The sequence below is a fragment of the Anastrepha ludens genome, chromosome 3 (genome assembly GCF_028408465.1).
Source record: "Anastrepha ludens isolate Willacy chromosome 3, idAnaLude1.1, whole genome shotgun sequence".
Taxonomy (NCBI): Eukaryota; Metazoa; Arthropoda; class Insecta; order Diptera; family Tephritidae; genus Anastrepha; species Anastrepha ludens.
In genome coordinates this window covers 88,461,519-88,484,057 of record NC_071499.1, presented here as the reverse complement: position 1 = coordinate 88,484,057, position 22,539 = coordinate 88,461,519, and the positions used below count along the sequence as shown (strand labels likewise).

Here is a 22,539-nt window from a genome sequence, read left to right as displayed (position 1 = left end):
TTTCTGCTAAGGGTTATTTATCACCCGCCTATATATCTCTTAGGCAAAGACAATTTGGCAGTGACTTATCCTTTGAAATCTCTTCGTTTATGGGTTATTGAAAAAATATGTGCATGCAAGAGTGATATAGTACAAGATGGCGCCCACCAGAGAAGTGTGACGTCACATGCATGCAGTTGCATGTGAGAAGTATGTAAATGCGAACAAGAATTGTAGAAGTAGAAGAAATTACACCAACAAAACACGATTGAATCTTCTAAGTGTGACGTCACTCATACTCAGCGACTCTTTTAAACTCACTGAAAGCAGAGTAGCGGCACGATATGAGCGCCACCTTTGTGTTCGGTAGATTGTTAAGTCGATGTACAATAGATGAGCGGAAGAGAAGCGTTGGGCATTTATTTGCACGACATGTATGTGCTAAAATTTGAATGGTGGGCGCATTTATGATGCATGGAAAAAACGTGTAACTCCATGATATGATACGCTGAAGTTAAGCAATCATATTATTTTCTTTTATTTAGTAGTAACTTCTAACCACGTAGTCACAATTTCTGCGCAGTGTAAAATGTATGAATAATTTTCACTCACAAAATTAAATTGCAAATTCTCTACCCATAACTTCAATTATATCATGCACAATAACAAACACCATAACAAATATAAAAACACTTTTCTATTACCAAATAAAACTTATTTGCTCTTTCCGAACAATGAGTGTCCGAGAGCAACAGTAACGTAAATTATATCCAACGAACCATTTCCCACTACCAACCATTTCCTGGGCGAGAGCACAAATGTACAAAAACTTAATTACCTGTTCTCTTTTGTGCGTATTTTTCCCCCTCAAGTAATACCAGGTAGTGCGAAGTGTCTTATTTTCTATCTCTGCTTACTTCTCATTAGAAAAAATAACGAAAATAATAACAAGAGAAGCGAATTTCAAAAGTTTAATATATATATTCCGTCTATTTATTCAAAGGCAGCATATTCTGTCTACCTTCTTCTTCTTCTTAATTGGCGCGATAACCGCTTACGCGATTTTGGCCGAGATTAACAAAGCGCGCCAGTCGTTTCTTTCTCGTGCTAACCGGCGATAATTGGACACTCCAAGTGAAGCCAAGTCCTTCTCCACCTGATCTTTCCAACGCAGAGGAGGCCGCCCTCTTCCTCTGCTACCACCAGCTGGTACCGCATCGAATACTTTCAAAGCCGGAGCGTTTGTATCCATTCGGACGACATGACCCAGCCAACGAAGCCGCTGGATCTTTATTCGCTGCGCTATGTCTATGTCGTCGTAAAGCTCATACAGCTCATCGTTCCATCGTCTACGATATTCGCCGTTGCCAACGTGCAAAGGTCCAAAAATCTTACGCAGAATCTTTCTCTCGAACACTCCAAGCGTCGCTTCATCGGATGTTGTCATCGTCCAAGCTTCTGCGCCATACGTTAGGACGGGCATGATGAGAGTCTTGTAGAGTGTTAGTTTTGTTCGACGAGAGAGGACTTTACTGCTCAATTGCCTACTTAGTCCAAAGTAGCACTTGTTGGCAAGAGAGATTCTACGTTGGATTTCAAGGCTGACATTATTATCGGTGTTAATGCTGGTTCCTAAATACACGAAGTCTTTTACAACCTCAAAATTATAACTGTCAACAGTGACGTGGGTGCCGATACGCGAGTGCGCCGACTGTTTGTTTGAAGACAGGAGGTACTTCGTTTTGTCCTCGTTCACCACCAGACCCATTCGCTTTGCCTCTTTATCCAGTTTGGAGAAGGCAGAACTAACAGCGCGGTTGTTAAGGCCGATGATGTCAATATCATCGGCGTACGCCAGCAATTGTACGCTCTTATAAAAAATTGTGCCTGAGCGATTAAGTTCTGCGGCTCGTACGATGCTCTCCAACATCAGGTTAAAGAAGTCACACGACAGCGAGTCACCCTGTCTGAAACCTCGTTTGGTATCAAACGGCTCGGAGAGGTCCTTCCCAATTCTGACGGCGCTGCTGGTGTTGAGCAACGTCATCTTACATAGCCGTATTAGTTTTGCGGGGATACCAAATTCAGACATCGCGGCATACAGGTAACTCCTTTCCGTACTGTCGAATGCAGCTTTGAAGTCGACGAAAAGATGGTGTGTGTCGATTCTCCTTTCATGGGTCTTTTCCAAGATTTGGCGTATTGTGAATATTTGGTCTATGGTAGACTTTCCAGGTCTGAAGCCACACTGATAAGGTCCAATCAGTTGGTTGACGGTGGGCTTCAGCCTTTCACACAATACGCTCGCTAGAACCTTATAGGCGATATTTAGAAGACTAATCCCGCGGTAATTGGCACAAATTGCAGGATCGCCCTTCTTATGGATTGGGCAGAGCACACTTAAATTCCAATCGGCAGGCATGCTTTCATCCGACCATATTCTGCATAGGAGCTGATGCATGCACCTTACCAGCTCCTCGCCGCCATGTTTGAATAGCTCAGCCGGCAGTCCGTCGGCGCCCGCGGCTTTGTTGTTCTTTAGCCGTGATATTGCTATTCTCACCTCGTCATGGTCGGGTAACGGAACGACAATTCCGTCGTCAACGATTGGGGTATCGGGATCTTCACATTCTCTATGACATGCGCAGCTGTCACCGTTTAACAGGTTCGAGAAGTGTTCCCTCCATAATTTAAGATTGCTCTGTACGTCAGTCACCAGATCACCGTCTTTGTTCTTACAGGACAACGCCCCGGTCTTAAAACCTTCTGTAAGCCGCCGAACTTTCTGGTAAAATTTTCGGGCGTTGTTCCTATTGGCCAGCATCTCAAGCTCCTCGCACTCACGTATTTCGGCCTCTCGTTTCTTCTGTCGGATAATACGTCTCTCTTCCTTTTTCAGCTCTCTGTAGCGATCCCACATGGCTCGCGTTGCGCCCGATCGCAGCGTGGCTCTATAGGCGGCATCCTTTCTTTCTGCGGCAGCATGACATTCCTCGTCGTACCAATTGTTTTTTCGGGCTCGCCGGAATCCGATTTCTTCTTCGGCGGCGGTACGTAGGGAACGAGAAATGTTGCTCCATTGCTCGCGCATGCCGGTTTGTTGGGCAGTGCTCTCCGAGAGCAGGAGTGAGAGTCGAGTGGCGAATCTTCTGGCTGTCTGTTGTGATTGCAGCTTTTCGATGTCGAACATTCTTTGCGCAGGTAGATGTACGTTTTTTGCTGCACAGAGGCGGGTGCGCAGCTTGGCTGCAACAAGGTAATGATCCGAGTCAATGTTGGGTCCTCGGATCGTGCGTACATCTAATACACTAGAAGCGTGTCTTCCATCTATCACAACATGATCAATCTGGTTTCGCGTTTTCCGATCAGGAGACAGCCAGGTAGATTGGTGTATCTTTTTATGCTGGAATCTGGTGCTGCAGACTACCATGTTTCGGGCCCCGGCGAAGTCGATCAGCCTCTGTCCGTTACCGGATGTTTCGTTGTGCAGGCTGAATTTTCCGACTGTGGGACCAAAAATTCCCTCCTTGCCCACCCTGGCGTTGAAGTCGCCAAGCACGATTTTTATGTCGTGGCGGGGGCAGCGCTCATAGGAACGTTCCAAGCGCTCATAGAAGGAATCTTTGGTCGCATCGTCCTTCTCTTCCGTCGGGGCGTGGGCGCAAATTAGCGATATGTTGAAAAATCTGGTTTTGATGCGGATTGTTGCGAGACGCTCGTCCACCGGAGTGAACGACAGTACTTGGCGACGAAGTCTCTCTCCCACAACAAATCCGACACCGAATTTGCGCTCCTTTACATGGCAGCTGTAGTAGACGTCGCAAGGTCCTATGGTTTTCTTACCTTGCCCCGTCCATCGCATCTCTTGGATGGCAGTGATGTCAGCCTTTACTCTCACGAGGACATCAACCAGCCGGGCAGAGGCACCTTCCCCATTAAGGGACCGGACATTCCAGCTGCATGCCCTCAAATCATATTCCTTATTTCGTTTGCAGGGGTCGTCATCAGTAAAGGCAGTTCTCATCCGAGGCTTGTTAATTCTTTTCATTGGGGGGGATTTTTAAGTGGCGGGTCCCAAACCCAGCGCACAACCAGCTATCCTGGAATGCTTCGCCTTCATACGTTAGCTCACTCCCGAACGGGTGTTCGGAAGCTACCCAGAGGATACGTGGGGTAATCCCGGCCGTTGTGAGCTGCTTGAACCATATGTAGAAGAATCGTCCTGGCCACTCCCAAGTGAATGGCGATCAGTAACTTTCCCCACTTGCGTGGACTTCTACACATGGAACCATCCTCCTATTCCTAGTAAATTCGAAAATCTCCTGTCATATTTCACATTATTCAATATACAGAACACAATGGCCAGGGAATGAGCTAAAACACAATTTTACAAATTGCTTCCTAGTCACAATCAACCAAACAGAGTTTAGCAAAGGAAATGAAAGAATCATTTACAAATACTCTTTTCCTAATTTAAACTTAACAAAACTAATTTATTCATTGCAATATCAATAATTTTTTTATAACAGTAGACTTTAATTTCTTATGTCCCATATTATTTATGCTCATCTACTAATTTTTTATATTTTATTGATATTAATATTCATCACAATATTCCTGATATAATTTTCTCTTGTTTCCACTTCAGAGCCACCAGCGGTCAAGTGGGCTCCAATGAGTATCCGGAACATGGCTTGGTTAAGGATGGTACGCCATGCGGTAAAGATTTGATTTGCCTGAATCAGACTTGCGTCAGCATTTTTCCACACATCGATCAAACAAAATGTCCGACAGATAAACAAGGCCAAGAGTGTTCAGAACGTGGAGTAAGTAGAAAGAAAAGCACAAAAGCAATAATTAATTTCAATTCAAATCGATAACAAAGAAAAAATAAACAGATTAATAGGAGTGTTTATATATGAAAAAATCTACAAATATAATAATTTCCGCAGCGACACACATACATGCATACATACACTAACCTATTCGGATTATGCTTTTCACTGCCCAGTGAATTTCTGAGTGTCACTGAAAACAGCAAGCGAACGAACAAACAAAATTATAATAATAATATTATAAGGCGGGTGGCCATTATAAAATTTCTGCCGCCAAATGAACGGCACGAATCTCGCATCAAAAGAATAAATCGAGGTTGTATACTCGTGCAACGTACAAAATTATTAAATACAATTTCATGCCATTCCAATGGGCAAAAGGCTGTGCTGCTGCTACAATTTAACCATTTAAGCCTGTGACCATTCAACCATTAAAGTATTTAACCCACAATAACGAGCAGCGCTTGAAATGTGATTACGCAGCCGCAGCCGCAGGCGCGTTACCAGGCGTCTGATTAATGCACACAAAAATGTGATACAACCAAAGGGGAAAACAAGAATAGTAATTGCATGCATGGAGCTTTGCAAAAAAACAAAAACAAAAACAAAAAACACAAACAACCCCTTGTGAATGAAGAATATGTTGTTGGTGAAATTTGCATCACTGCGATATGTATGGAATGTTACGTATACGCCATGCTGACCTGCACACGCCTGCAATAAATCTTAACGACAGCACTCAGCACTTTCCTACAACAATAACAACAACGCGAATAATTACGCAATACGAATGAAAGATAGTGTTACAAAGGGAATAAGTATGCACATGTTTGTATGTATTTGTGATCATAGTGGTTTTTTGTGCAGTAATAGGCCGAAATTCGACCGTAAATTCCATGCAGTGGCTCATTTACGGTCAATGGTGACGGACTAGCAATACATACATACATACATATATGCGAAGGACTAGCATTAACCAGAACTGTATTGGCTGAGCAAGCAAGACACAAGAACACAAATTCCGCTATCTGCTTGTCCGGCCAGAATGTCGACAAGCCTCATTATTGGGTCAACGCTGGTCGCCGCCATCAGGCTGAGCACAGCCAATAGCCAAATAGGTTTTAATGTAATTAAAAATTTAAAATATTTCCAAAAGCTTCTCCACATAAACACACGCAAACACAGATGCACGTGGAGGGTCATAACCAAAAAAAGCTTTTACACTGCTCATTTTGGTTGGTTAATGGTTGGCTATCGGGCTCGTACGTTGAATTGTACATTTGGAAGCGCTGTCATTTTGCATTTTTAATCCATTCTGAAAGCTGCAACTTTTAATGGAAATAGTGTTTAAGCGAAGCTTTCACGTTGATTGGGCTTGCCTTGCAATATCCATTTTGCTTGGCCAAAAATATGTATGTGTGTTTGTGTAGATATGGGTGTATATCCGACAAGCAATGTGCAAAGCCATGGGAATTGATTATTTTAAAGAATTATTGTAAAAGCAACTGATATTTTTAAATCCTTAGCTAAGCAAACGAATTTGAGAATGTTTTCTATTTTTCAAATTTTATTAATTACTTTCAATTTCCAATTTCTTCAATTTTTCAATTTCCGAATCTGCAGGTATGTACGAATACGAATCGTTGCTTTTGCGATATGGGTTGGGGCGGCGTCGATTGTAGCCTTGTAGTTTTATTGACCACACCACTGCCAACGGAAGCGCTGCCAACTGCGGAGAATACTATCAAAATGGAGAAGAAGGAAACGCCATATGGTAAGATGCCTATGTGTAGAACTAAACGATAACTATTGCATTCGCAGATGCTAAGATACTACATTGAGGCAAAGAGAAGCGCAATATTTCTCCGCCTCTGCCTCCATCCATGTAGTATTTATATCTATATATATATCTTTCACGTGACCCCAACTTCTGAAAGGTATATACATTTTTCTCTAAGTATTTTAGAATTTCATCTTCTCTGCAAATGATTTTATAAAAGCTTGAAAAATACATTTTTAAAAAAAGAATAAATTAATTTGTTTTAAAATATGTAGCTTAGAAATATTTATATTTATATATATTATACAACTTTTATATATTACAACTTACGTGAATTTATATGTGCAGGATGCAAAGCCAAGAACAAAATAAAAATAAAAACGGTTATAAGAGGGAAAGAATGTGCGAAACTCACTCTAAGTTTTTACGTTTTCTTTAGTTGCCAGAAGTGTGTTAGTGCCTGTTCAAGTACCTTTTGAAATTAGCCATTACTCTTTAGTTAGTGCCCAACAACAAACTTTCCAGGTTTTGTAGCCTTCGAAGTGCTTTAGACACTGCAGACGTTCCAGGCCTTACAAATTGTCAATTCCATATGGTATTATTCTCCTCATAATCGACGCTCCCAGGTGTAAGTTAACACATAGCGATAGCAACAACACAAGCCAGCCACTGAATCTGGAATTGAACAGCAGACTTCAATCATTCCTACGCTAAAGGGAATAGCGAAGGCTGATACCACCAGCTAAGAGCAGATGCTCATTTATCTCATGTAGTCATAGAACTAGCTATATGCACAATAATCCTTGGTTTCAAGGTCAAGGAAGTTTGGCATTTGTAAGTAGTCACCGAATAGTGATAATAACTCATAGTAACTTTCCTTTGTGGGTAAGCATTAAGATAAAAGACCTAACCATATACGTAAATATATATATTCTTTTTTATTAAAGCGCATTTTTCGTAATACAAGGCATACTTATAAATCACCTTGAACAAAAAGCTCCCGAAATATATTCAGAAATTAAAAACACAAGTTTACTTAGCAAAAGTGATATCACCACCTTCAAAGTGCGCCTCATATATTGTGACTTACTTACCCTAGCACTTGATCCAGCTTTCGAAGCATTTCTAGAACCCTCATTTCGGTATAGCCATCAGCGCCATCTTGTATTTTTCCATTATTTCCTATCGGCTGTTAAAACTCGAAGTAGTTCCCCGTAGTGGTTTTTTAATTAAATCAAACAGAAAAATCGGAGCCATATCAGGTGAATACGATGGCTTTTGGATGTTATTCGCTTCGTTTTTGGTCAAAAAGTTACGTGATGAGAACTCTGTGCAACGGTGCGAATCACACAATCTTTCCTTTTTGGCGAACTGCTTCACGAAAACGTCTAAATAAACGGTCCAGTTCAGTCCATAACTGTCTGACTTTCTGTCAAAAACTTATAGTGTACAATACCGTTGTAGTCCATAACGTCCATAAGTCATATTTTGACTGAAAACGACGTTGTTCTTTTGGTCTTGGTTTATTCGGACCTTTTCACTCACTCACCTCAAGTCAAGATTGCGAGTCGTACTTACAAGTTCAGCAATGATGCATTTAATGAATGGTTGGCGTCGCAAATTAAAATCATTAACTACAATGTCCTGCATAGATCCATAAGCAATCTTCTGTCCTCTTTCAGTTCTCTGATGGTAAATTTGCGGTTATTGGCCCACTTTTCTTTTACTTTATTTGTGTTTTCATCAGTCAACGTCGATGTCCGTTATCCGCGAAGGACTCACGATCTCATCTGGTCCTCTCTTCTATGCCACTCGCAAACGTCTATTTGTTTTTTTAAGTATCATTACCGAAAGATTTTCCCAACATTTCTAATGTTTCGCACCATTGAATCCATTTTCAAGACACAGTTTAATACAACCTCGATATTGCAAATTCAAATCTAAAACAGTAAAAAATGGGAAGCATATGCAGAGGTAGATTTACTCAAGTCGGCGTAACTTTTACAAATGTCACAAAAATAGTATAGGACTAAGGACTAAGTCCTGTGGAACACATAGCTGAATATACCTATTATCACTGAGATTGCCGACAAATAACGCACCGCAGGTTATCTTACTACCCATTCCTTTGTAAAAAAAGGAACTAAAGATAAAAGAGCATCCGCAATTGAGAGCCCAGATCGAAATCCAAACTGCAAAGGGCTAAAGGAATTTAATGTATGATAAAATTCTGCCTTTCATTGGCTTTCAAAAGTTTTGGAAATGGATAAAAACAGTGATAATGATCCATAATTATTTTTATCTTTTTTATTTCTTTTTTAAAAAGTGGAATAACTACTTCACCATTTAAATCAGTCGGCAAATTCCTATTGTAACGCAAATATTAGAAATATGTGTCAAAATATCTACCTAAATAACTCCAAGGTGTAAAATTACACACTTTATATATTTAAGTGAGTATACCCTATGATCATAAATCACCGGGAATGTTTAAATAAAACAAACCAGAGTTAAATTTCAGGCAAAGTTATTTTATCTCCTTCAAAATATGACCCGTCTCTGAAGCAACACACATGTGCCAATGCTTCACCCAGTGCTCCATGCACCACATGGCCTTCATCTCCTCTATCGACTGAAATCTCCTTCCACGAAGTGGTATCTTCAACTTGGTAAGCAAAAGTTGCACGGGGCCATGTCAGGTGAATGCAGTATTTACTTGGTGTTTGGTCAAATAATCCAGCACAATTTGGGTTCGGTGCGATGCTGCGTTATCATCATGCAAAATCCAAGAATTGTTTGCCCATATTTCCGGCCGTTTACGACGTATAGCATCTCTCAAACGCTTCAAAACGGATGAATAATATTCTTTATTGACTTTCTGGCCTGATGGAAGGAACTCATGGTGCAATACGCTTTGGCAATCGAAGAAAACAATCTTCCCGGTCAGCCCAGTACTTTTTCGTCATCGCGGAAACCTGCGAGGGATATTTCACATATGAACAGCACTTATCTATTTCGGCGAGGCCCACTATCTACTGTAGGAAATGAGAAAGAGTCTATAGTAAATGTCTGGGAAATTTGGAAGAAAATCATTGAGTAGTGCGCCTGGCAGCAGTGCGCCTTTTTAGTTAGCAGTAGTGTGGGAAAACTATCCGTAACTCCCAACTTTTTTAGGCGTTCGGCTCCAAATCTTATTTTTAATTTAAATTTATTATTTTAGCATTTTCTTCGCTGAGGCTTTGCATCCTGTAATCCTAAAATATGGTATTTAAGTGCACAGATATATTAAGAAACATTAACTACATTAAACATATACTTTGCCTACAAAGCAGTGAAATGTTGCAAAGTAAGGTGAAGTAGTACTAAAAAATGTTTACAAAAATATAAAAAATAATATTTAAAACCCCATTTGTTTGTTTCCTGCATACGAGTATTTGCATAAAAAAGTTAATTAAATTCAACATGCTTCTTTATATTAAAGAATTCCATCAATTAATATGTAAAAGTAATAAACAGTCGAGTTTTCAACCGACTCAAAATTTAAGATTGCCTCAAAAGTGACTTTTATCGCAGTTGAAATTTTTCTACTTTAATACTCTCAAAGGCTATTTTTTTGAGAAGGCAAGATATTTCTCAAAACACCAAAATTTTTATAAAAATCATTTTTGAGACAGTGGTGCGCTTCATGGCCCTATAAGCATAGTCAAAGTATAGTCATCTATAATACGTAATTTTAATTGCTTTATTTACCTAATGAAAAATAAACAATTAAGGAGACACTCCTGAAGTGCCTTCAAAACGCTTTTAAACAATTTTAATGCAATTAATATTTTTTATTTAAAAATCCGAAATATAAAAATATATATCTGCAGTTTGTAACTCCTTTTATAATTACATTTTTTTAAATATAGAATTAATTTTGCACAAGTTCCTAACGTCCATCCTCTTAATAATATTTCGCTGCTTCCTCTTCATATTTTTTCACATACGCGGTTGTGATATGACAATGGTAATCACGCCAGCAGCAACAGTTTAAAAATCAGTTTAAAGAAAAAGTTGAAGAAACTGTTGCTGCACTCTCCCTTTATACGCTAATTAAACACTATTACGAGTTCATCACTAAAAAAAAAACAAAAAAAGTTATATAAAAACATAAAAACATACATATACATATATGTATTTACGCGCACAAACGGAATTCGCTGAAAAGAAAACTTACATACATGCATAGCTTAGGCAGCGAGAATGCAATAAGCCCCGCGAAAAATAAAAATACATGGTGAAATATTTTCTGGTGAAGGGTTCATCAAGCGAAAATATTTTGTATGTCAAACGCTGCTTTGCCCTAGCACTTCTTCAGTGGTAATAAAAAATTTGCTTTTAAGCTGGCATAGTAAATGCTACTAACTGTTATATTTTTATTTTATTTTGTTTTTGTTTTATTTTTAATCTTAGTATATTAAAAAAATATGTAAGTACGTTTTATACACAAAAGCTGCAGATCAACGAGATCTTAATTTAAGTATATAAACTCATGTATGAGTATTTTCTGAAACTCCTATGGCACTCAAGGACCAACAGCTAACAAACTCAAAATTATCGAAATTTAAAAAGAAATTACTAACTTACAATAAATAATTTGATTAATAACTTGGCATTGAATGAATTGGAAACACTCCTTCCTTACATCCAACATTTTGCAGGCACCTCAGACCAAAATAGGATCAGCACATTAACCATGGTCATCATATTAACCGTTATCGTGAAATGCGTCTTCATTAGTTTCGCAACTCTGGCGGTTTGCTACAGGTAGAGTACCAAGCAAAATCCAACAAAAAATCAAAGCCAAAACAAAATCAAAAGCAAAAAAAAAAAAACAAGAACAACAACAAAACTAACTTTCAATGGTGTAAACACCATTAAAAAACGAAAGCCGGAATTCGGTCATGAACTATTCGAATGCATCTCGTTATCGATGAGAAATAAAAATACGTTTTTTATCTAAAAATTTTAATTTTTTTCAAGTTTTTAGCATTTCACACACAAAATATATAAATATATATTTGTTGTAATTTAATTAATAATTTTTAATAGAAACGAAATTAGTTGTTTTACAATATTTTTTTAAATTTAATTTTTTAAATATTTTTCAATTTAATTTGTTTGTTCAGAGGTAATGAGTTTTCTCATATTTTTCTAAAAAGTTTTAATACATAAATATGAGGATAAAGCATAGGAAATAATAAAAATTTACTAATTTCTAGTCGTTAATTCAAATATATTATTATTATAATAGGACTATGAATAAGTTCGTGCGGTTTTTTTCGAAATTTGAAACTTTATTGACGTAAAATGGTTACAAATTTAATATTCAAAATATTGTCCATCGCTTACTACTACTTTTTCCCATCTTTCTGGCAATTCACGGATTCCCTTTGTGAAAAATTCGGTCGGTTTTGCCGCAATCCACGAATCGATCCATTTTTTGACTTCATCGTAATTACGGAAGTGCTGGTCAGCCAGGCCATGTTGCATCGATCGGAAGAGATAGTAATCGGATGGCGCAAGGTCTGGACTATACGGCGGGTGGGGTAGGACATCCCATTTGAGCGTTTCTAAGTATGTTTTGACCACTTGTGCAACATGTGGCCGAGCATTGTCATGTTGCAAAATAACTTTGTCGTGTCTATCGGCGTATTGCGGCCGTTTTTCTCGCAGTGCTCGGCTCAAACGCATCAATTGTCGTCGGTAGACATCCCCCGTAATCGTTTCATTCGGTTTCAGTAGCTCATAATACACAACACCCAGCTGGTCCCACCAGATACACAGCATAACCTTCAGGCCATGAATATTCTGCGCCGACGTCGATGTTGAAGCATGGCCAGGGTATCCATACGTTGCCTGACGTTTTGGATTGTCGTAATGGACCCACTTTTCATCGCCAGTCACAATTCGATGCAAAAAACCCTTTCTTTTGTGCCGTTGAAGCAGTTGTTCGCATGCCATAAAACGGCGTTCAACGTCTCTTGGCTTCAATTCATACGGCACCCAATGGCCTACCTTTCGAATCATTCCCATGGCTTTTAAACGTTTGGAAATGGTTGATTGATCAACTCCCAAAGTTTTTGCAACCTCTTCTTGCGTTTGAGCCGGATCTTGATCGAGCAATTCCTCCAATTCGGTATCCATGAACTTTGGCGGCGCACCCTCGCGTTCTTCGACTTCCAAGCCAAAATCACCACTTTTAAAGCGTGCAAACCACTTCTGGCACGTTCGCTCAGATAGAGCATGCTCACCATAAACTTCCACCAAGATACGATGACTTTCGGCTGCTTTTTTCTTCATATTAAAATAATGAAGAAGAATTCCCCGCAAAAACACATTATTTGGCACGAAATTCGACATTTTCAAGTGTGGTAAAAATATTGTTGTTTACGCTTCAAATAAAAAACTTATACTGACGTTTGTGCCTTACGACAGTAGCTCTCCAATGAATGTTTGGAAATGTGGATCGATGGAATAATAATCAACTTACGCCATCTGTTGTAAAACCGCACGAACTTATAAATAGACCTATTAATTTTTTTATTATTACTATTAACATACTGATATGAATATCATTATCATTTTTTGAACATTGGCTACCGTGCTCGATCAGCTCGAAAACGGCCGACAACATCCAGTGTTCTCAAGCGGTCGCCCATCTAAGTACTAACCGCGCCCGACGCTGCTTAATTTCCAGTAATAGGCGAAAACCGATGTATTCAGCGTAGTACAGTTGTTCACAAATTATTATTCAAAAATAATAATTGAATCTTATTATAATTTTTATTTATTTTTCCGCTCAAAAATAATGGCTTACGCTATAATTTTCATTTTAACAGTTAGTTTTGTTTCCCCCATTGATGTAACGATATAATTAAACAATGAGATAAAGATACTCACATAAAGATATGGTAAAAAGCAATAAAAAAATTTGTTTAGCTCAAGGTAAATAAAAAATTAGAAATTATTATTTGAGTATTTGCTACAAATTTCAAATTGCACATTTAAAAAGATTGTTCACTTTAATTTCAGCCAAAAAGTAATCAAAATTTTTCAATTTTTTCTTTTGTTCAGGAATAATGATGTTTTAGTTATTAATATTAGTATTTGAATGTTTTTCTTTCATCAAATTTAAATATGTTTTTACTTTCGGTTTGTACTTTCTTCTCGCTACAATTTTTTTTCATTTTTTTTTAAGAATAATTACTACATTTTTTTTTTTTTAATAATATTCAACTTTCCTGCAGGATTGCAATATTGATTATATTTTTATTTTATTATTGGTTTTTTTCTTATTTGCTCAAAAAAAACTTTTTTCTTGCTATTTATTTTTGCTACAGATTCTTCTTCTACTAAATTCAGTTCGAAAATTGAACGAATTTTGCCAGTCGATTAAATGGTGTTTGCACTGTTACATACATACATAACTAGCTCAAATTCATTTACAACACAACACACTCACATGTGCAACACACGTACAATAACCCTCGAATTAAAAAAAAAAATATGACGAAAACACAAACTACATTTCGATGTTTCAAATCACATGTAGAAATATCAAAATAACGGATTTAGCTAAAAATTTGTTGCACTCTAAATATTATTTCATAAATACATATTTGTATTTATATAGAATAAGCCCAAAAGTAAACTAAATTCTGCATAAAACAAAGCAAAGTAAGAATTTCTTTCAAGCTTTTCAAAGATTTAGCAGTTTTTAATATAAAAAGTAAATTTTTTTTATATAGAATAAAATTCTTTTTTTTTGTATTCCATACTTGGCTTGAAATGTTGTTTCGTAAGTTTTGCTTTTCTCTACTCTAGTTTTTGCTATCATTATTTACAATATTTTTTTTTTTTTTTTCGTTTTTTGTGAGTGCAATTTCATTTAGCCAAATCCGTTATTTCTCAATTTATCATAGATGTGCATTAAGGTTTCTTTACAAAATTTTTTGATTTTCAAATTTGTTACAATTTTTACTAACCCAGTTTCAGTTGTCGAAATTATTCACAATTTGTTTAAAATGGATCTGTGTACATTTTTATTTTAAACAATTATTTGGTCATAAAATTATCAAATTCTGGGACTTAGTGGCAAAATTTATACGAATATTTATAGAAGTGATGATCAAAATTAAAAAAGAAAAAAGAGTAAAACATACATACGCACTGAAAACTCGAACGAAACAACGAAGGAGACAAGCATTAACAGCTAAAAATAACAGACAAAGCTAAACAAAACAAACAACAACAAATAAACTAATTCAGATGAAATTCAATTCAAAATCAGATCAAATCAAATTTTTGCTTGGTTTTCTGTCCTAACTTCACCTCTAAATGTGTGCTCTGCTAAATATATTGCTAACACCAAGAATACAACAGCAAAAATATGTATTAAACATACACCCAAGTACACTCGTATGTACATATATGTATATAAATATAAATATCATAACTGTTCATTCTATATTACGCCTATGTATGTGCATTTTCAAATATAACTGCATATGTGTATTACTTATCTATCATAAATGATATTTCATAAAATTCAGCTTTCACTGAAACTGTCTGTGTATTTTTGTTACTCTGTATGTGTATCAGTTTTGCATAGATGTCTGTTTCTTTATTGTTATCTTTACTTTGGCATATTTATTTTTAAATTTTATTCATACATTCAAGAACGTATTGTATGTGTATTAGTTTTATTTAGGCGTGTGTGTGTGCTTATTTCATATAAATATGTATCTTTTTATTATTTAAAGTAAATCCTATTTAAATCATAGGACCATTGCTTTGAACTTGGGCTGGCTTAGCCCAAATATATGCACACATATACATATATATTTGCCTACATCGAAAGCAATGTGACTTGAAGCCTCACAGAGTCTTTCGAATTTATGTGAGAGGGTAAATAACTTTTCAAACTTGCGCACAGGGAATTCAAATACATTTAAGTACAATTATTTAATTGCAAAAATATATGTATGTATGTGTCTATTTTTTCACAAAATATTTGGTGATAATGTTGACTTAACGATAATTTTTGTTTAAGTACTTTCTAGGATAATTCTACCTCCATATGAGGTGTATTAGGAAAAACCCAAGACTCTACATGATTCAATGGCTTATAGTTGCTGGAGTAGAAGTATACTCCGTCACACAAAGTTGCATATCAAATGGATAAATCTCTCAGACTGGTGCTATAAGATTAGTTTTAGATATTAAAGTGCCAAGGCATTCAAATATTTATGTGTCTAATTCAAATGTGACGACTTAGTTTGTTAAGGGGGGAGCCTGGTTTATCTAAAAATTGCATCTCTTTGCGATTTTTTTTAAGGAAAAAATTAATTTAGCACTGCAAAGTTTTTTCTATCTTTTAGTGAACATTTAAAAAGTATAAAAAATTTTTGTAGTGGTTAAAATAAGTTGAAAAAAAATATTTAACATAGAAATTAGTAGAGCGCTGCAACGATGGAGTTTCCAACTGGCTTACAAGATACAGCTCGTAATTATTATCTAAAGGAAAAAATTCAAATGAATTTCTAATTATCATGATTTTTTATTCTAGATGAACTACGAAAACTGAGAAAAATTCCAAAATTTCAACTTTTTGGAGGTTTTAAAGAAAAAATGCCTCTCTATAAAAAAAAAAAAATTCACTTCAACTTAGTATAAAAATCTTGAAAATTTTTTTTTTATCTATTTTGTTAGTTCAAATAGAAGAGAATTCAATATTGAAGGGAACAAGTTATGATTCATTTCAAAAGGTTCATTCGTTTTTTTTTTCCTTCATGTACGCCAATTCAAAGAAATCATAAAAATGAAAAGTCGAGAAAAGAAGATAAAGTTTGTACTATAGCTGTCCGGTCACAGCGTAACTACCTAACGCTCGCCTACCTTTGGCTTTGTATCTACGGAAATATTGAGAATTAGGTTCTGTAACTTTATGTGAATATTCTGAAATGTATTAGGAATCGCTTAAAACGAAAAAAAGAAAAATTGATTTCTTTGACCTTATAAATCAGTCTCCCCCCTTAATAAAGAACCATACATAGTTTCTATTTATGCTTCGATATGGACAGCTTTGCTTAAAGTGGCTGCTCTTAAACAGAGTTGATTTGTCGCCCACTTAGGACCAATTAGTTGTACAAGAAAGGTTTACTTGATCCTGCTTCTACATTTTCTTAATCCACCGCAAGCTTTTGCTCGAATTGATTCAACCTCTTTTCAAATCCTCAAATCCTATAGAAAGTGAAAGACCTCCACCTCTTGCTCATATCTACGATGTTCCGAATCATAAGGCCTTAAATCGAATAGTCCATTTAGTTGAACATTTTCAAAAATTTAACAACTGTAAATTATATGGTACTCACCAGTAAACGAAAAGCCTATTTTATAAAATTAAAATCGATCGCTCCTATGGCTTTTGGCGTTATTTTAACTTTACTTCTCCGTATGCTGCGTCAACTATGACTTTTACACTAATCATACAAACAGGTGCAAACGGCCAGCATCTCTCTTAAACATATTTGAATAGCTGGAGAATCATGAACTGAAAAGAATAAGCTCCCAAAATCAGTAGTTTTTTTTTGTATTTATGGGCACGAAATGGGGACCAAATATCACTGTGCGCCACCAAATATGCTTTAGTTGAGAAAACCCCACCGAGAAAACTCACCATTTCGTGAAATTTCACTTTCATTTCGGATACCCTGGTTGATTTCAAAGACTGCCCAATCAATCTCCAAGCATTTATTCCCCGACAAATAAGTATAGGTACATATGTTGATCTTCACTTATGGGGTAATAAGAATCTGAACCCTTAGAGCCAATAATCTGAATCCTAAAACCCAATAATTTGAACGCCTAAATTTAAAATTGGTGTAGAAATTTGATACATTATGAATATTACTATATAAATTTCAACATCAAAAAACAGTTCAATTTAGTTATTTAACCACCATCGGATTGGGTATACACGAATATAAACGAGAACAAATTTTGTTAACATTTACCTAAATGCATTAGCATTCAATTACAATGGAGCAAAAGCTGTGAATTATTTTCTTATTACTTATTTATGAAATTCGATTTCCAAAAGGTTGCTACGCGAATCTGCCCGTTCTATTTTTTCATCTCTTACATGCTCGTCCCCAAAGCCTACAACAATATCTACTTGCAAACACTCACTCATTCCCGTTTGCAAAATTTTCACAGTTAAACCTTTTCAAATTTCATTTTCAACTACTTTTCATAGTCCATTTTGAATTGAAAGGCAATTTCGAATTTTCATTTATTTTTGAATTATTGATCACTCGGTATGCATTCGCATTTCGTTGATTTGCTTTGAGCAATTTTGTCAGTATTAATTTCAATTTATATTTGCATTTCCATGTCACTGACGTGAGCGCGCATCATTTTTGATTTCATGTCAACGATTCATCTGATAATTTTCTATAGCCGCATACCCATCATATCCTGGACACATAAATTTTAATTCAGTTTTTTATTTATGGAAACATTTTCGCCGCACAACTGTGATAGTGCAATTTTTCACTAATTTGATTGTAACCGATGCTTTTAGTAACACAATTTTACTAATACTCGCAGTTGTAACACCAATGCGTGGATGTCAAAAATATAATATAGCTGCTCGGGAAATAAATTAGATTTAGTTTTAATTGTATTAACGAGAGAATAGAAATGCTAAAAGCGTAAAGAAAAAATAAAAATAAAAAAATATATTGATAAAAGGAATATAAGTTGAAAGTGAATAAAATAAGACTATTCATGAACTAGAAAAACTAAAAAAGGAAAAGTTTACCTTAAATTTATAGCATGACAGGCTTATAAATTTTAAAATAAAACATTTTGTTCTCATAAATCAATTTGTAACTTAAATAAGCTTCGAATTCTTAAGCTTATCTCAAGCGCTCGATTCAGTTTTCTAAAAGCTACCAACTGACTTTGGAATTAAGAAGGTCTTAGAGTCAACTTAAAGCAAAAAAAGGAATACTTCGCTTCGTATGTTTTGCTCAGTGATGTTTATCGATTCGAATAGTTTTTATAGCTAGTAATTTTATCAGCAACTAATCCATCGAAACTGAAAACAAGTAGTGGGGCTGAAGAAACTGTTTCTAAAAGGTATTTCAAAACTGACGCCTAGATATCAGTAGTAAATATTACCTAATCTGTATCTTTTATTCAATAATCTCTGACATTTATCAAGCAGACATGTGTACAATTTTATACGATAGAACAACGCGTTAAAATTACTGAAACTGATTATAAAAATGGCCGATCTTTAAGAACGACGTGTCGCAAAATTCGTGATACTTTTGGTGGAAATAAACGTACGAATGATTCGACAATTCAAAGATTGGTTTGGTGAAAAAATGCCCAGATACTACATAGTATCTCAGGGATAGAAAAAGTACTGGCAGACCAAGAAATGGACGTTCTGTTGAGAACTTTGTTGCTGTAGAGCAAAGCGTTGCTGAACAATCTTCAACATCAATATATCGACGTTCGCAACAATTAGGCACACATGAATCGAAAGTTTGTTGGATTTTACCGGTAGACGTGCTCATGGTGAACATTTATATGAAATCTGAAATAATCTTTTTTGAAAGAACTTTTATAAGTGCCTGACAATAACTACTATTGGCTGGATTATGACCACTACTGTGCTCAGTTATGGGTTTGAGCGCTCCTAAAGCATATATTATATAAAGCATGTGTAAACCACAATTGAAGCTAATTGGACTCAATTTGGAAACAACATGTAATCTGTGTGATGAAATTGTCTATGGCTTGTTAACTTTTTTATTTTTTTATTTAGATATATAATTAAGGGGGGAGCCTGGTTTATAAGGTCAAAAAAATCAATTTTTTTCTTTTCGTTTTAAGCGATTCCTAATATATTTCAGAATATTCACACAAAGTTACAGAGCCTAATTCTCAATATTTCCGTAGATACAAAGCCAAAGGTAGGCGAGCGTTAGGTAGTTACGCTGTGATCGGACAGCTATAGTACAAACTTTATCTTCTTTTCTCGACTTTTCATTTTTATGATTTCTTTGAATTGGCGTACATGAATGAAAAAAAAAATAATGAACCTTTTGAAATGAATCATAGCTTGTTCCCTTCAGTATTGAATTCTCTTCTATTTGAACTAACAAAATAGATAAAAAAAAATTTTCAAGATTTTTATACCAAGTTGAAGTGAATTTTTTTTTATAGAAAGGCATTTTTTTCTTTAAAACCTCGAAAAAGTTGAAATTTTGGAATTTCTCTCAGTTTTCTTAGTTCATCTAGAATGAAAAATCATGATAATTAGAAATCCATTTGAATTTTTTGCTTTAGATAATAATTACGAGCTGTATCTTGTACGGCAGTTGGAAACTCCAGCGTTGCAGCGCTCTACTAATTTCTATGTTAAACATTTCTTTCAACTTATTTTAACCAGTACAAAAATTGTTTATACTTTTCAAATGTTCCTTAAAAGATAGAAAAAACTTTGCAGTGCTAAATTAATTATTTCCTTTAAAAAAAATCGCAAAGAGATGCAATTTTTAGACCTCATAAACCAGACTCCCCCCTTAATTCCAGCTACCATGAATTGTTTTTTGTTTTTTTTTTTTTGCTGAGTTCAATAATGGGTACTTCACATTTTTGGTTATCGGACCCATATTTCACTTTTTGCTCTTTCAAGCTTTCAGCTACGACAGCACGGCCTTCAAATTGAATCTTCTGGAGTTATCTTAATAGTAGCCCCGTATACCCTCGTTTAGTCCAACCGGAACCTTCTCCACTTATATTCCGTCAAGGGAAGTCCACTCTACACTTGGGGGCAGGGCCTGGTGAACTTGTTCACGGATGGATTGAAGTTGGAAGGAAAGGTTGGCGGAGGAGTCTTTTGAGAGGAGCTCCCCATCAGGCTCAAATTCAGGCTACCGGACCACTGCAGTGTGTTCCAGGCAGAGGTAGCCGCAATCAAGGAGGCAGCCGATTGGCTGCTCAAATGCGTATTAACGGTCAAGAAAGTAAATATTTACTTGGCTGTCGGACCAAGCGGCAATTAGGGCCCTCGGGTCTATGTCGGTGCATTCGGAATTGGTCAAGGAATGCTTGACCTCGCTTTCGATTGCGTCCGAATTCTTTAACATCAGCCTCATCTGGGTTCCTGGTCACAGCGATATTGCTGGAAACTGTGAGGCAGATGAGCTGGCCAGACAAGGGACATGCGAGGTGCTTTCCCCGCAAAGGGAGAGAATCGGGATCCCCCTGACTACTTGCGGTCTGCTTCTGGAAAGATGGGCATCGCACCAACTCAGCGAGCACTGGGCAAGTACACAAACGTGTAAGGTTGCGAAATTCTTCCACGTGTGGACCGGAGGCGCTCGGGCGAGCTTCTGAGGTTGGCAAAATAACAGCTCTCTAATCTCTTGGGCTTTCTCACAGGACACAATGCGCGAGGAATGCATGCTGAGAGACTTGGAATCGCCTCGAGTCCTTTTTGCACTGGATGTATAGAGGATGAGGTGGAATCATCTCAGCACCTTCTCCGTAGCTGACCTGCTCTGGCGGAGCTAAGATCTAGGCATCTTGGCTCCTACTTCTTTGCCACGCCTGCTGATATAGCTGGTGCTGACATTAAAAATCTGATGAGTTTCATCAGCAGCATTAAGCGGTCGACGCAAACATAGTAATCGTTCGTAATCCGCACGCTACTAACCACCCCAGCACCATCTCTCCCCGCCCTCTCCCTGTATCCCATCGGTCTTTCTCTCCCGCCTCACGCCTCCTTAATGGCATTACAAAGGACGAATCTTTCTTCGTCCAAGTGTGCCCATTCCCTGGGCAACCATATCAACCTAACCTAACCTAATAGTAGCTCTTTAAATTACTTATTTATATGCTTTCTCTCTCACTCTATGCATATATGTAGAGCATTTAGACTGATTGGTGTATCTGAATTATTTTGTTGACAATACTCTGAAACAAAACAAGCGCTTTAAGCTTTCCTTATTTGCTCTGTAAGCTCTGCTATTATTTATATATCTGAAATTAATAAGGTTAAATGAGAAGCTAAAAATAACTGTATGTTTTAACACTTTGTATTTATTTTTCAGTCATGTTTGCTTTGTGGCATATTGTAATGATTTGCAAGCAAGATTTATTTAAATATATCTCTCTGTAACTTATTGATATTTGCAAATGTATGTACCTGATATTATCGCATAAATCTTCTATTGAAATACTCGCACATACATAGCATACAACATTGCAACACTTTGCTGTGCTTCACACTTTCTATCATCTTATCTCCACATCTTATCGACTATGTGTGATGTGACCAAATGTGTATTAATGTATTGATCCTATGTCGTAATTGTCTTTACTACATAAGTATGTATATTTGTGTATAATTCGTATGGCGCTCAAAGTGCCATAAAAACTAAAAATAAAAAGTGTTAACTTCGATATAAACGTTTAACTACCTATCGACGAAGAAAAAACATAAAACATGCACATGCCTCTACACAAACAAATACTTTGTTCAATTCTTACTTTTATTTTTCAAATGTTCCTTTTCCTATTTTACACTTAACAGCTAATGTCTAGTTCACACCAAATACGCAAACAGATTGAAGAAAAATATTTTTTGCAAAAAAATGCATTCTTCTGAAGTTATTTTTTCTACAAATATACCTGTCTGCATTTTTATGAAAGCCTTGCTGCTATAATACATGCATAAGTACGAAATAAATTCTGAAATGGAGTTACATTATTTAAAGTATAAAATATTCAAAGATAAAATAAAGTAATCTCGAAAGTCATCTACATACATACATAACTACCCATATAGTATGTTACATCGAACTATGTATGTAGTAG

At 36.4% G+C, this 22,539-nt stretch overlaps 1 protein-coding gene across 1 annotated transcript in view; it reads left to right on the top strand.

Moving 5' to 3' along the window:
* LOC128857595 (disintegrin and metalloproteinase domain-containing protein unc-71) overlaps positions 1–22,539 on the top strand; it is a 287,365-nt gene that overhangs the window by 213,092 nt on the left and 51,734 nt on the right. Inside the window, exons 13-14 of the mRNA XM_054093346.1 lie at positions 4,628–4,805; positions 6,438–6,588. Of these exons, the coding sequence (XP_053949321.1) occupies positions 4,628–4,805; positions 6,438–6,588 (329 nt within the window). The remainder of the gene's footprint in view (positions 1–4,627; positions 4,806–6,437; positions 6,589–22,539) is intronic.